The following is a 12100-nucleotide window of genomic DNA, read 5'->3' on the forward strand; positions in this document are numbered from 1 at the left end:
AATACGATACAACTTGTTTTTCATATCGAACTCTTCACTGAGTCCAGGCACAGAGCTCTGTGAACAATTCTCAGTTAGAATACAAGTATAGCTGATGCTGATTACTAAATAAAGAACGGCTAAACATATAAATACAGATTTGTTAAAACACACTGAGACAAATAGAAACTAAAAATAGAATAGATAGAACAAAAAGTCTCAACAAATGCAGTTTTTAAAGCATGGAAAACATTCAGGATTAAATCACTTAGAGATCTGTACATAGACAACGTCTTTGCATCCTACATACAATTACACTCCAAATTTAACTTTCCAGCAACACATTTCTTTCACTACCTTCAAATTTGAAACTTTGTTAAAGAGAAGCTGTCCAATTTTCCTCACCTCCCACCTTCCTCGATGCCGGAAACAATATTGCTCAGTCTCAAGGACTCAGATAGCATTTCTGTAATATCTAAAACTATTTTACAGTCCGTCCCTTTCAAAGATCCAAGAGTACAGTGGGAAAAGGATCTCTCACTCAATATCTCAGAAAAGGAGAGGAAAGTAGCAATACACAGAATTCACTCAAGAATTATTCAATTCAAAATTATACATTGAGTGCATCTCTCTCATTTAAAGTTGTCCAAAATGTTTCCATGGCAAGATCGAACCTGCGAACGCTGCACTCAAGCTCCGGCCTTGCTGGGTCAAATGTTTTGGTTGTGCACCAAATTAACATCATTCTGGACCAAAATTTAAAATGCTTATCAGACAGCCTTGGTGTCAAAATCCCTCCTAACCCATTAACAGCTATGTTTGGGGTATTTCCAGATGGGCTTAAAGTGGAGAAGGACAAACAAATTGTAATCGCTCAGTTGGAAGAATCCTAACTCTCCTATTCTAACTCAGTGGGTAACTGATGTTATATACTTTTAGAAACTGGAAAAAATCAAATTCGAACTTAGAGGATCTGTACAAATTTATTTTAAAACCTAGCAGGATCTAATCAATAACATTTTAGAATAAACATTTAAATTGAGGAAGCAGGTTCTCTCCCCTCTTTTACTCCATTTATCTTTATTCATTTGCTAATTTATCTATTCACTTATCATTGCTAGCATAAAGTTTTGCACTGCTGGCCTAGCTCTCTTTCTCAGGGGTGGGGGTTGATTTGTTTCAAACCTTTTTTTTTCTTGTAAAACTTGAGTTACGTGTATGGAATGTTATTTGATGAAATTAAATGAATAAAAAAAAGAACAAAATGGAAGGAGTGGTGGAGTAGGCAGGATAGCGCTATGGAAGAATATTAGGTTTATGGTCCTTCTACATTATGCTCTTTATCCCATTCCCTCATTCTTTATTTGCCAATAGAATATTATATTACTAGCTAACATACCCAGTGTTGCCCGGGAGGAAAATAATGTTGCTTTTTTTTTGAGAAAAATATAATAAAAAAAATACAACTTTAAAAATAAAAATAAATTAACAAACAACGAAGACTCGCTAATGTGCTTGTCTTGTGGTCCTGTATGTATGTTATCATCTAGTTGATGATCGGAACCGGGCAACACTATTTAATTTCAAAAGCAACAGGGGTGTGGCGGTGCTCAAACATAAAGAATGCTGGCAGTCACCTCCAGTTCGCCCTCTGGTGGTCATTCCAAGTGTCAGCTGGATAATAACATGCATACAAGACTGGAAGATCACCCCCCACCCTACCCAGAAGGGGGTGGGTTAGGGTTGATTTCACCCTACAGAATTTTTAGTCAAGCAATGAGAAACGTGTACCAAGTTTCATGAAAATCGCTCCAGCTGTTTGGAAGTGATGCTGGAACATACATACATACACTCACACTGACATTGACTTTTATTACATATACAGTAGATTTACACTGAAGAACGCTACAGTACTGCCATTTTTACTAACATACTAAACAGCTTAATTACTACAGGATAACATGAGATACATAAAAATATTAAAGCTAAATAATTTATAATACAGTGAGAGATCAAGATCAAGTTTTAAATGTTCCAGTAAAATGTATTTATTGTTGATAATTAACATAAATCGACTCTGAGGCGGTGTTTTGGGCAAGAAAGAAAGCATTAGCATAAACTGGCTCAGGGTCAGAATCAATATATGTGTTGTCCATTTCTCCATAGTATTTTGTCACTTTCATTTTCTCAGAATTCTTCAAGTTGATTACTGTGGGAAAACAAATGTATTCAAATATTCTTATTAGCATTACCAGAAATAGCAAATACTGTATATAAATAGTTTAAATATTTCTGCTGTTTATTATTTGGAAGAGTTAACATGATACTTGTGTAAATAATGCTAAATATTGAAAAACTTAATAAGCAGTCCACTTCAGTGCGTTTTTTTTACTTTGGTTTAAAAATTACTATTACTAGTGAAGAATCATAATAATGTATTTAATTAATGTATTTAGATACAAACAGCTCATAAGAGTATGTATGTATCTAAGAAAGAGACAAATTTTATGTAAATGATTACAAGTCAGTAATGCGGTCTTCTGTAATAATGGAGGCCTTTGATTCTTTGGCATCTTGAATCTGTCACAAATTCTCCCCTTGACCCAGTACTGTGCCAACATGTCAGTTGAGGATGCTGATACACTACATTGGTCTTCTCTACATCTTGCAGAATTTAAACACCTCATTTACAGTACCAATGCCAGGATGTGGATTTTATTTGAGCATTTAAAACAATACCAGAGCTTCTCCATAGCAAACATCTCAGTATGGATCTGGAATATGCCACATGTCTCTGGACCTCTGACTTTCTAAGGAACAGACATCAGACAGTGAAGATGGTGAATATCAGTCAGGTCCCCTGATGCAGGGCACAGGGTCTTCTCAGGTCTGTGTTCTTTCTCCTGTCCTTTTCTCTCTCTACACCAATGACTGCACCGCCACTGACTCATCTCTTAAAACTGCTGAAGCTTGCTGAAGACACTATCCTGATTGGCTTGATTTCAGACAGAGATGAGGTGCCATATTAGAAGGAGATAGATCAGATGGGCAGTTGGTGCACCTTGAACAATCTTAAATTGAATTCCTTCAAAACAGTGTAAATTCTTGTGGATTTTAGGAGACACTACTCACCTCCCATTCCCTTGGTTATAAATTATGCCACTGCAAAGAAGATGGAGTCATTTAAATTTCTTGGCACAACTATCACAATCTGAACTGGAATGTAAACATAACTGTTCTTATCAAAACAGCTCAACCGCTTCAGCTTAAAAACTTTAACCTGTCCCAATCAGTGCTGGTAGAGTTTTAGAGCTGTTTATTGAAAGCATCATCACTCCCTCCATTACATTCTGGTATGGCAATGCATACTGCTTACTCAAAACATAAACTGTAGCGCGTTACTTGGACAGCAGAAAAGACCATAGGATTTGCAGCAGATGGCCTACACCCTCACCCAGCCGGGACACTTTTAAAGTGGAAGGGAGTATGTGCAGAAGGCATCACTAGGTGACATTCCTCCTGGGTTGCTCCATCACCATAGATTCCCTACAAGACTTGTAGCAAGTAGGCTTTGCCAGCTGGTGTTTCCTTCTTGGGATGAAAATCCTCACTTTATGATCTGATTCAGATACCATTGGTGTTACACACACTTTCACTCTCCTAGTGTGAAAAAAATTAAAGTGCATATTCTATTTCCTTTATCCATTATAACATCTTGAAACACTCCAGGATAGTCCAAGAATTCTCTGTCTGCACTCCTCCTTCAACACTTCAGCCATGTCCTACTATTTCCAGTATGAGAAGCACTGTTCCCTTATTCAAAAGCTGGGTTGTTCTATCTACTAAATCCTTCTTTTAGTTCCCATGTGTAGTGTACTGGAATCAAGCAATAGTGTGTGGTCTTGTTGGTTGCACATAAAGTCTAAAGTGACAGAAGAAGCATGAAGCAAAAATACTTAGTAAAGACTGCAGTTCCCTAGAGGCAGCTTGAGGACACACTTGTTCATTTGATGAAGATAATAAAGAGGGAGTCAGCTACATCATCCCCGGTATGTGAAAGAGAAACAAGTCATTGTCTCTGATAAATGAACAGATAACAAGCTAAGCCGCCCATGGTATGAAATTGAAGAAAACATAATGAACTGTGGTTACTAATATAAAAAAATGATGTAAACAATGTCCACAATGTTTAATTTAACCATAATTAGTGTAAATAAATATGAGGTATCAATTTTGACCCCATTTAATAGGGGTACTTATGAAACGAAATGCAGAGTTTTGCTGTAAATTCAGTTTTCGCACAAACTGTTTTGCCTCATCAGTATTGCACACAAAAAGCCAGCAAATGAAAGATCTGGGCAAAAGACAGTGTCTAAGTCTACCTGTGAACAACTCTTAATGTCTTTATATATATAGGATGTACCTATACACCCATAGTGACAAACCTAAAGCCACATAGGATATACCCAGAGTGTGGTGCCCAGGACATTATTAAGTGAGGCAGGCAGTTCACAGACATCATGTAAATACACATTCTGAACTCTGCAGTCATGAGGGGCTTACTTTTTTGACTGGTAAAACTCATGCTTCTTTGACGTTGCTTTTGACATCTTAGGAAAACAAGAAAGATCCCCAGCAGCAGGATGACAGCAACACCAGTAACAGGCAGTAGAGATGTTCTTAAAAGTGAATCTGCAAGAGAAATAAAATTTGTGAATGTTCTGTATATATGTGTGTATAACTGCCTTTTTTCTAAAATCAGTATATACTACATACTGTATATATATATATTATATAAAAAGCGTATGCGACACGTGTTTCGCCCTAATTCTGGGCTCATCAGGCGTGCACACTCACTGCGCCCCCTCTCGGGAATCGTGTTGCATACTCTGCATTATTTGATAGTAAAACTTTGCAACATTCTATGATCTGCTTCTCGCAACTGAAAGAGGGCACCGTGGCGGATGTTTGCCGATTTGCAGACCAACCACAAGCGTTACCTGGTAGGTAACCACCCATACAATCAGATTGTGATTCAGACTATGAATGCCATGAATGTAATTACCTCGATCTACATGCTGTCAAATAAACGAACCACACGCCGTGGCTCAACGTAAAGGGGCTTCGCTGCTGACGTCCAAGGTTCGATCCCCAAGATGGGGTGTAGTGAGTGTGTACGCCTGATGAGCCCAGAATTAGGGTGAAACACGTGTAGCGTACTCTTTGCATTATTTGACAGTAAAACTAGTCAACCATTCTTTGATCTGCTTCTTGCAACTGAAAGAGGGCCCCTTGATGGATGTTTGGCAAATTGCAAGTCATCCACAAGCGTTACCTGGTAGGTAACCACCCGTACAATCAGATTGTGATTCAGACTATGAATGCCATGAATATATATATATACAGTGGTGTGAAAAACTATTTGCCCCCTTCCTGATTTCTTATTCTTTTGCATGTTTGTCACACAAAATGTTTCTGATCATCAAACACATTTAACCATTAGTCAAATATAACACAAGTAAACACAAAATGCAGTTTTTAAATGATGGTTTTTATTATTTAGGGAGAAAAAAAATCCAAACCGGCGGCATGGTGGCGCAGTGGTAGCGCTGCTGCCTCGCAGTTAGGAGACCCGGGTTCGCTTCCCGGTTCCTCCCTGCGTGGAGTTTGCATGTTCTCCCCGTGTCTGCGTGGGTTTCCTCTGGGCGCTCCGGTTTCCTCCCACACTCCAAAGACATGCAGGTTAGGTGGACTGGTGATTCTAAATTGGCCCTAGTGTGTGCTTGGTGTGTGGGTGTGTTTGTGTGTGTCCTGTGGTGGGTTGGCACCCTGCCCAGGATTGGTTCCTGCCTTGTGCCCTGTGTTGGCTGGGATTGGCTCCAGCAGACCCCTGTGACCCTATTCGCATTCAGCGGGTTAGACAATGGATGGATGTGCCCTGTGTGAAAAAGTAATTGCCCCCATTGTTAAAAAATAACCTAACTGTGGTGTATCACACCTGAGTTCAATTTCCGTAGCCACCCCCAGGCCTGATTACTGCCACACCTGTTTCAATCAAGAAATCACTTAAATAGGAGCTGCCTGACACAGAGAAGTAGACCAAAAGCACCTCAAAAGCTAGACATCATGCCAAGATCCAAAGAAATTCAGGAACAAATGAGAACAGAAGTAATTGAGATCTATCAGTCTCGTAAAGGTTATAAAGCCATTTCTAAAGCTTTGGGACTCCAGCGAACCACAGTGAGAGCCATTATCCACAAATGGCAAAAATATGGAACAGTGGTGAACCTTGCCAGGAGTGGCCGGCCGACCAAAATTACCCCAAGAGCACAGAGACAACTCATTCGAAGGGGTCACAAAAGACCCCAAGACAACGTCTAAAGAACTGCAGGCCTCACTTGCCTCAATTAAGGTCAGTGTTCACGACTCCACCATAAGAAAGAGACTGGGCAAAAACGGCCTGCATGGCAGATTTCCAAGATGCAAACCACTGTTAAGCAAAAAGAACATTAGGGCTCCTCTCAATTTTGCTAAGAAACATCTCAATGATTGCCAAGACTTTTGGGAAAATACCTTGTGGACTGATGAGACAAAAGTTGAACTTTTTGGAAGGCAAATGTCCCGTTACATCTGGCGTAAAAGGAACACAGCATTTCAGAAAAAGAACATCATACCAACAGTAAAATATGGTGGTGGTAGTGTGATGGTCTGGGGTTGTCTTGCTGCTTCAGGACCTGGAAGGCTTGCTGTGATAGATGGAACCATGAATTCTACTGTCTACCAAAAATCCTGAAGGAGAATGTCCGGCCATCTGTTTGTCAACTCAAGCTGAAGCGATCTTGGGTGCTGCAACAGGACAATGAACCAAAACACACTAGCAAATCCACCTCTGAATGGCTGAAGAAAAACAAAATGAAGACTTTGGAGTGGCCTAGTCAAAGTCCTGACCTGAATCCAATTCAGATGCTACGGCATGACCTTAAAAAGGTTGTTCATGCTAGAAAACCCTCAAATAAAGCTGAATTACAACAATTCTGCAAAGATGAGTGGGCCAAAATTCCTCCAGACTGCTGTAAAAGACTCATTGCAAGTTATCGCAAACGCTTGATTGCAGTTATTGCTGCTAAGGGTGGCACAACCAGTTATTAGGTTCAGGGGGCAATTACTTTTTCACACAGGGCCATGTAGGTTTGGATTTTTTTTCTCCCTAAATAATAAAACCATCATTTAAAAACTGCATTTTGTGTTTACTTGTGTTATATTTGACTAATGGTTAAATGTGTTTGATGATCAGAAACATTTTGTGTGACAAACATGCAAAAGAATAAGAAATCAGGAAGGGGGCAAATAGTTTTTCACACCACTGTATAAAAAATATATATATATATATTAGCAGCTGGAGATCCACAAAGGGAGAAAATGAATCACGTATCATAAAGTAGTTTTTATGCCTGAGCTTTCAACCCCTACCAGGGGTCTTCATCAGAGGATAATGCTTAGACTTACAAGAGTCAAAGGCAATATACTGTATAGCAATACCTTACAGGTTGGCTAGGTCCGTGTGGGGGGTGGGGTTGTTGGGAGTAAAGTCTTGTTTATTAAGAATAAGTTCTTCTTAAGTTTGCATATGCTGGATTTATGTCCAAGTGTCTGTTGATGGCGTTCTCATTTGATAACCAGGATTCAGCCAGCTCTCTGGCACTTTTATTATTGGCTTTAAATTTTACTTGTACATCGTCCCAATTAAATGTATGTCCTGTTGATTTAGTATGCTTATAGATCAATGACAGGGCGTCCTTTCTTCTGACGGCGTTGCGGTGTTCCTGTATACGTGTTGCGATTCTTTTTGACGTTTGTCCTATGTATTCATCCTATCAACCGAAAAAGTACCGATAGAAAATGCACAAGAAATAAGGTGCAATGTCGCCAGCCAACTACACGCAGGACAACCGACCAAACATATTTCCACAAGTGAACAAAAAGCCCTACGATCGCTACAGAATGACAGCAACATCATCATCACACCAGCCGACATAGGAGGTGCAACTGTCGTTTTAGACAAAGAACAATACACCACAGCTATAGAAGAAATGCTTTCTGACACTAACACTTATCAACAGCTGAGTAAAGACCCAACGAAAACCACACTTAACAGAATAAACACTGCTCTGACCAAACTCCGGAATAACAATCACCTCGATGCACAGAATTATTATAAAATGAAATCCAACGATGCTATCTGCCCTCAATTTTACGGACTCCCGAAAATACATAAAACACCACTGAAATTCAGACCAGTGGTCAGCCTAATAGGCGGACCATCCTACAACTTATCAGAAAGACTTTTCCAATTACTCAAACATCTAACTTTTGATTCAGAATATTCTGTGAACAGCGCTGAGTTGGCATTACAACGCTTAAAAGATTTATCCGTCGCCGAGGATGAAATCATGGTCTCTTTTGACGTTGTGTCGCTATACAACAGGATACCGATTCATCTAGCCACAGAAACACTTTTAATGAAACTGGAAAGTGACCCCACTATAGAAACAAGAACTAAGCTATCGATTAAAGTCATACTACACCTAATATCACTCTGCCAAAAAACTCACTTTCATTTTAACGGCAAATACTATACTCAGAAAGAAAGCATGCCAATGGGATCGCCGTTATGAGGACTTCTAGCAGAACTGGTAATGCATCGATTTGAAAACGTGGCTCTACCTCAGTTCACACCCAAAATTTGGATACGCTATGTGGACGACACATTCGTCATAATAAAAAATGATCAGCTGAATGAATTCTACAAGCACATCAACTCAATATTCCCGGCAATCCAATTCACAATGGAGAAAGAAATTAACCGACACATCAGCTTCCTGGACATCTACATTGAAAGAAGTAAAGACGCCACCCTGACTACTAGTGTTTACCGTAAAGAATGCTATGCAGACAAGATATTACACTTCGCCAGCAACCACCCGATATCTCATAAACGGAGCTGTGTTAAAACTCTATTCAGAAGAGTCCACACCCACTGTAATACGAAGGAAACAAAAATGAAAGAGAGACGCTATCTCTTCCACCTTTTCACTTCAAACGGATAATCGAAAACATTCATTAATCGAAGCCTACACAGAAGACGCCAAAAAACTCAACAAACAATCAACTTGAGTCATAACCCCCACCCCACCTGGCACTCACTCCCTTATCACCACAATGTGTCTGAAGGTGCTGCACGCATCCTGGCCAAGTCAGGTGTCAGAATAGCACACAAACCCACGAACAATCTGCGCACGGTCCTCTTTAATGCTAAAAACAAGAAATCGACAGCAGAAACACGAAACGCAGTGTACAGCATTCCATGCAGTTCGTGCTCAGCGGTATACATAGGACAAACTTCAAAAAGAATCGCAACACGTATACAGGAACACCGCAACGCCGTCAGAAGGACGGACTGTCATTGATCTATAAGCATACTAAATCAACAGGACATACATTTAATTGGGACGATGTACAAGTAAAATTTAAAGCCAATAATAAAAGTGCCAGAGAGCTGGCTGAATCCTGGTTATCAAATGAGAACGCCATCAACAGACACTTGGACATAAATCCAGCATATGCAAACTTAAGAAGAACTTATTCTTAATAAACAAGACTTTACTCCCAACAAACCTGTAAGGTATTGCTATATATTGCCTTTGACTCTTGTAAGTCTAAGCATTATCCTCTGATGAAGACCCCTGGTAGGGGTTGAAAGCTCAGGAATAAAAACTACTTTATGATGCGTGATTCATTTTCTCCCTTTGTGGGTCTCCAGCTGCTAATATGCAAACCGTATCACAGACCTTCTCTTCCCTATATATATATATATATATATATATATATATATATATATATATATATATATATATATATATATATATATAAACGCAGTTCTCTGATACAGTTTGCATATTTATTTATAGGTAGAAATCTACAAAGGGAAGAAATGAATCACATATCTTAAAATTGTCTTTTATTCTTGACCATTCAACAAATTATCAAATGTCATCATCAAAGGAAAATGATTCAGGAAACAAAGGCAATATATAGCAAATGGGGCGGGGAGGGTAGGTGGGTGTAAGAATGGTGGATTACTAAGGTGGGGTTCGGAGGGTGTTTGATCTTAAAGTCTTTTTTATTATTTGGATGTTCTTTTTAAGCTTGCTGGGTTCATGTCCAAATGTCTATTAATGGCGTTTTCATTTTATTGCCACAATTCGGCCAGCTCTCTGGTACATTTAGTATTTGCCCTGAATCTTACTTGTACTGTGTCCTGGTTAGACATGTGTCCGGTTGAATTAGTGACTGTTTCACCTCCTTTGTCTGCTGGTGTAATAACAATACTTTTTATCATTTCATAGCGATCTTGATGCCTTCCTTTCTTTTTTAGAGATGCATATATTTAAAAATAGAATGTCTGTCTGAATGTTCCCAAAACAATCCTACACGTTTTGACCAATCTGGATTAAATTTTGCATAGTTGCATAGGCTACATTGGAACTCAAAATACTGACCCTGGGGTTCCCAGTGGGGGTTTTCTCCCCTGTATGCTAAAAGTTTGCACACCAGTGCCACCTGTTGGCTCAGAGAAAGTATTACAATCCTGCACCCTGTGACCAATCTGGACCAAAACGGACAAGACAAAGTAGAACGTTGTAAAGAGGTTCAAAAACATTGGAGCGATACACATGCAGAGTAGGTTAGAGATTATGAAAGCGGTGGAATTCGTAAGTCTCAAAAAAGTGATAGTAAAAATCGAATTAGTGCTAACAAACGGAAATTAATCCTCGGTGAAATAACGGAACAGAAATCGAATATATAGACATAGGTGATGTGACAGAAGTATGTAGTTATTTTTGGCTTTAAACTTCAAGTTGGAGACTTGTAGATCGTCTAATTCGTGTTGCCATCAGGGAAAAGTAGTGTTTCTTCTCAATGAAGAGGCATATCCACGAGAATTAAAACATTTGTTGTTTGGTGAAAGTGAAATCCACATATGCGAGTGGTAGAGACGCAAAGTGGCTGGCGCTTAGCACTGGCCGGGGGGTTGGCGAGCAAATGGCAAAGCCCCCAGTATATAAATATGTTCCAAAAAAGAAAAAAAAAAAACTAACTACATACATATAACTCATCCAGCTTAAGTGACTTGCTCAGTGTCACATAGTCAGGTAGAGGCAGAAATGAGTGATTTAAAGTCCATCACCTTCACCACTACACCCCACTGCCAGGAATTTTTAGGCAGTTTTTTGTTTTACTGTCTTAACAGATTTATAATCTTAAACTCTAAGCTAGGTGCAATATTTAACATAACAATTATCCAATTCAGGGTCACAGGTCAGCTTATATTGGCCAACAGCAGAGCAAAAACAAGGACCTTTTCTTGCACAGGCTACTAGTCAATTCACGGCCCAACTCATATACATCACTACAATGACAAGAAGCGAGTTTAGAATTACATGCATGCCTTTAGGAAAAGGGAGAGAAACTGAGGTACATACTGTAGAAAGGCATTTAGACATGGGGAGCACTCTGAAGCTCCATTCAGAAAGCAACTAAGTGAGGGATCCACACTCAGAATTCTGGATTCAAGAGGCACCATGGTGTGGCAGATCCCACCGAAACATTTCTCAAGAAATGCCTTACAGCAGTGGTTCTCAACCTGTGGGACGGGCCCTCCTAGGGGGGGTGTGAAGTAACAAAAAGGGAGGCGCAAAGATATGAAAAAAAGAAAACAAGAATCAAAAATATGAAAAAAAACATCTGTTGAAACCAAAACACATTAACTTAAACTACAGAACAATAAATATAGAGTTAGATAAATGTCGATAAAAGTTAAGTAGGTATAATAAAATATGCATCTACATTTCAAAAAAAAAATGTTAGGGGGGACGCGATTAAAACTGTTATGAAAACTCAGGTCGCAAATACTTAAAGGTTGAGAAACGCTACCTTAGAGTTTCCTTCTAATGGATCCAGTTGTCATTGCACAAGAAATGCAGCAGTGGACAGCACACCTCTACCTCTGTATATTATCATTTGAATTGCTCTTTGCAGGGCAGGGTACAGTTGGGAGTAA

At 39.3% G+C, this 12100-nt stretch overlaps 1 protein-coding gene across 3 annotated transcripts in view; it reads right to left on the reverse strand.

The window, feature by feature from the left end:
• Positions 1-1804: 1804 nt before the first annotated feature.
• The window catches only part of LOC120542762 (CD5 antigen-like), a 46348-nt gene continuing 36052 nt past the window's right edge, over positions 1805-12100 (reverse strand). For all 3 annotated transcript variants that reach the window (XM_039775411.1, XM_039775409.1, XM_039775410.1), the window contains 2 exons: positions 4543-4671; positions 1805-2188 (listed from right to left, as the gene is read on the reverse strand). In XM_039775411.1, coding sequence (XP_039631345.1) covers positions 2028-2188; positions 4543-4671 — 290 coding nt within the window. In that variant the 3' untranslated portion in view covers positions 1805-2027. The remainder of the gene's footprint in view (positions 2189-4542; positions 4672-12100) is intronic.

This window comes from Polypterus senegalus, chromosome 13, assembly GCF_016835505.1.
Source record: "Polypterus senegalus isolate Bchr_013 chromosome 13, ASM1683550v1, whole genome shotgun sequence".
Classification (NCBI taxonomy): domain Eukaryota; kingdom Metazoa; phylum Chordata; class Cladistia; order Polypteriformes; family Polypteridae; genus Polypterus; species Polypterus senegalus.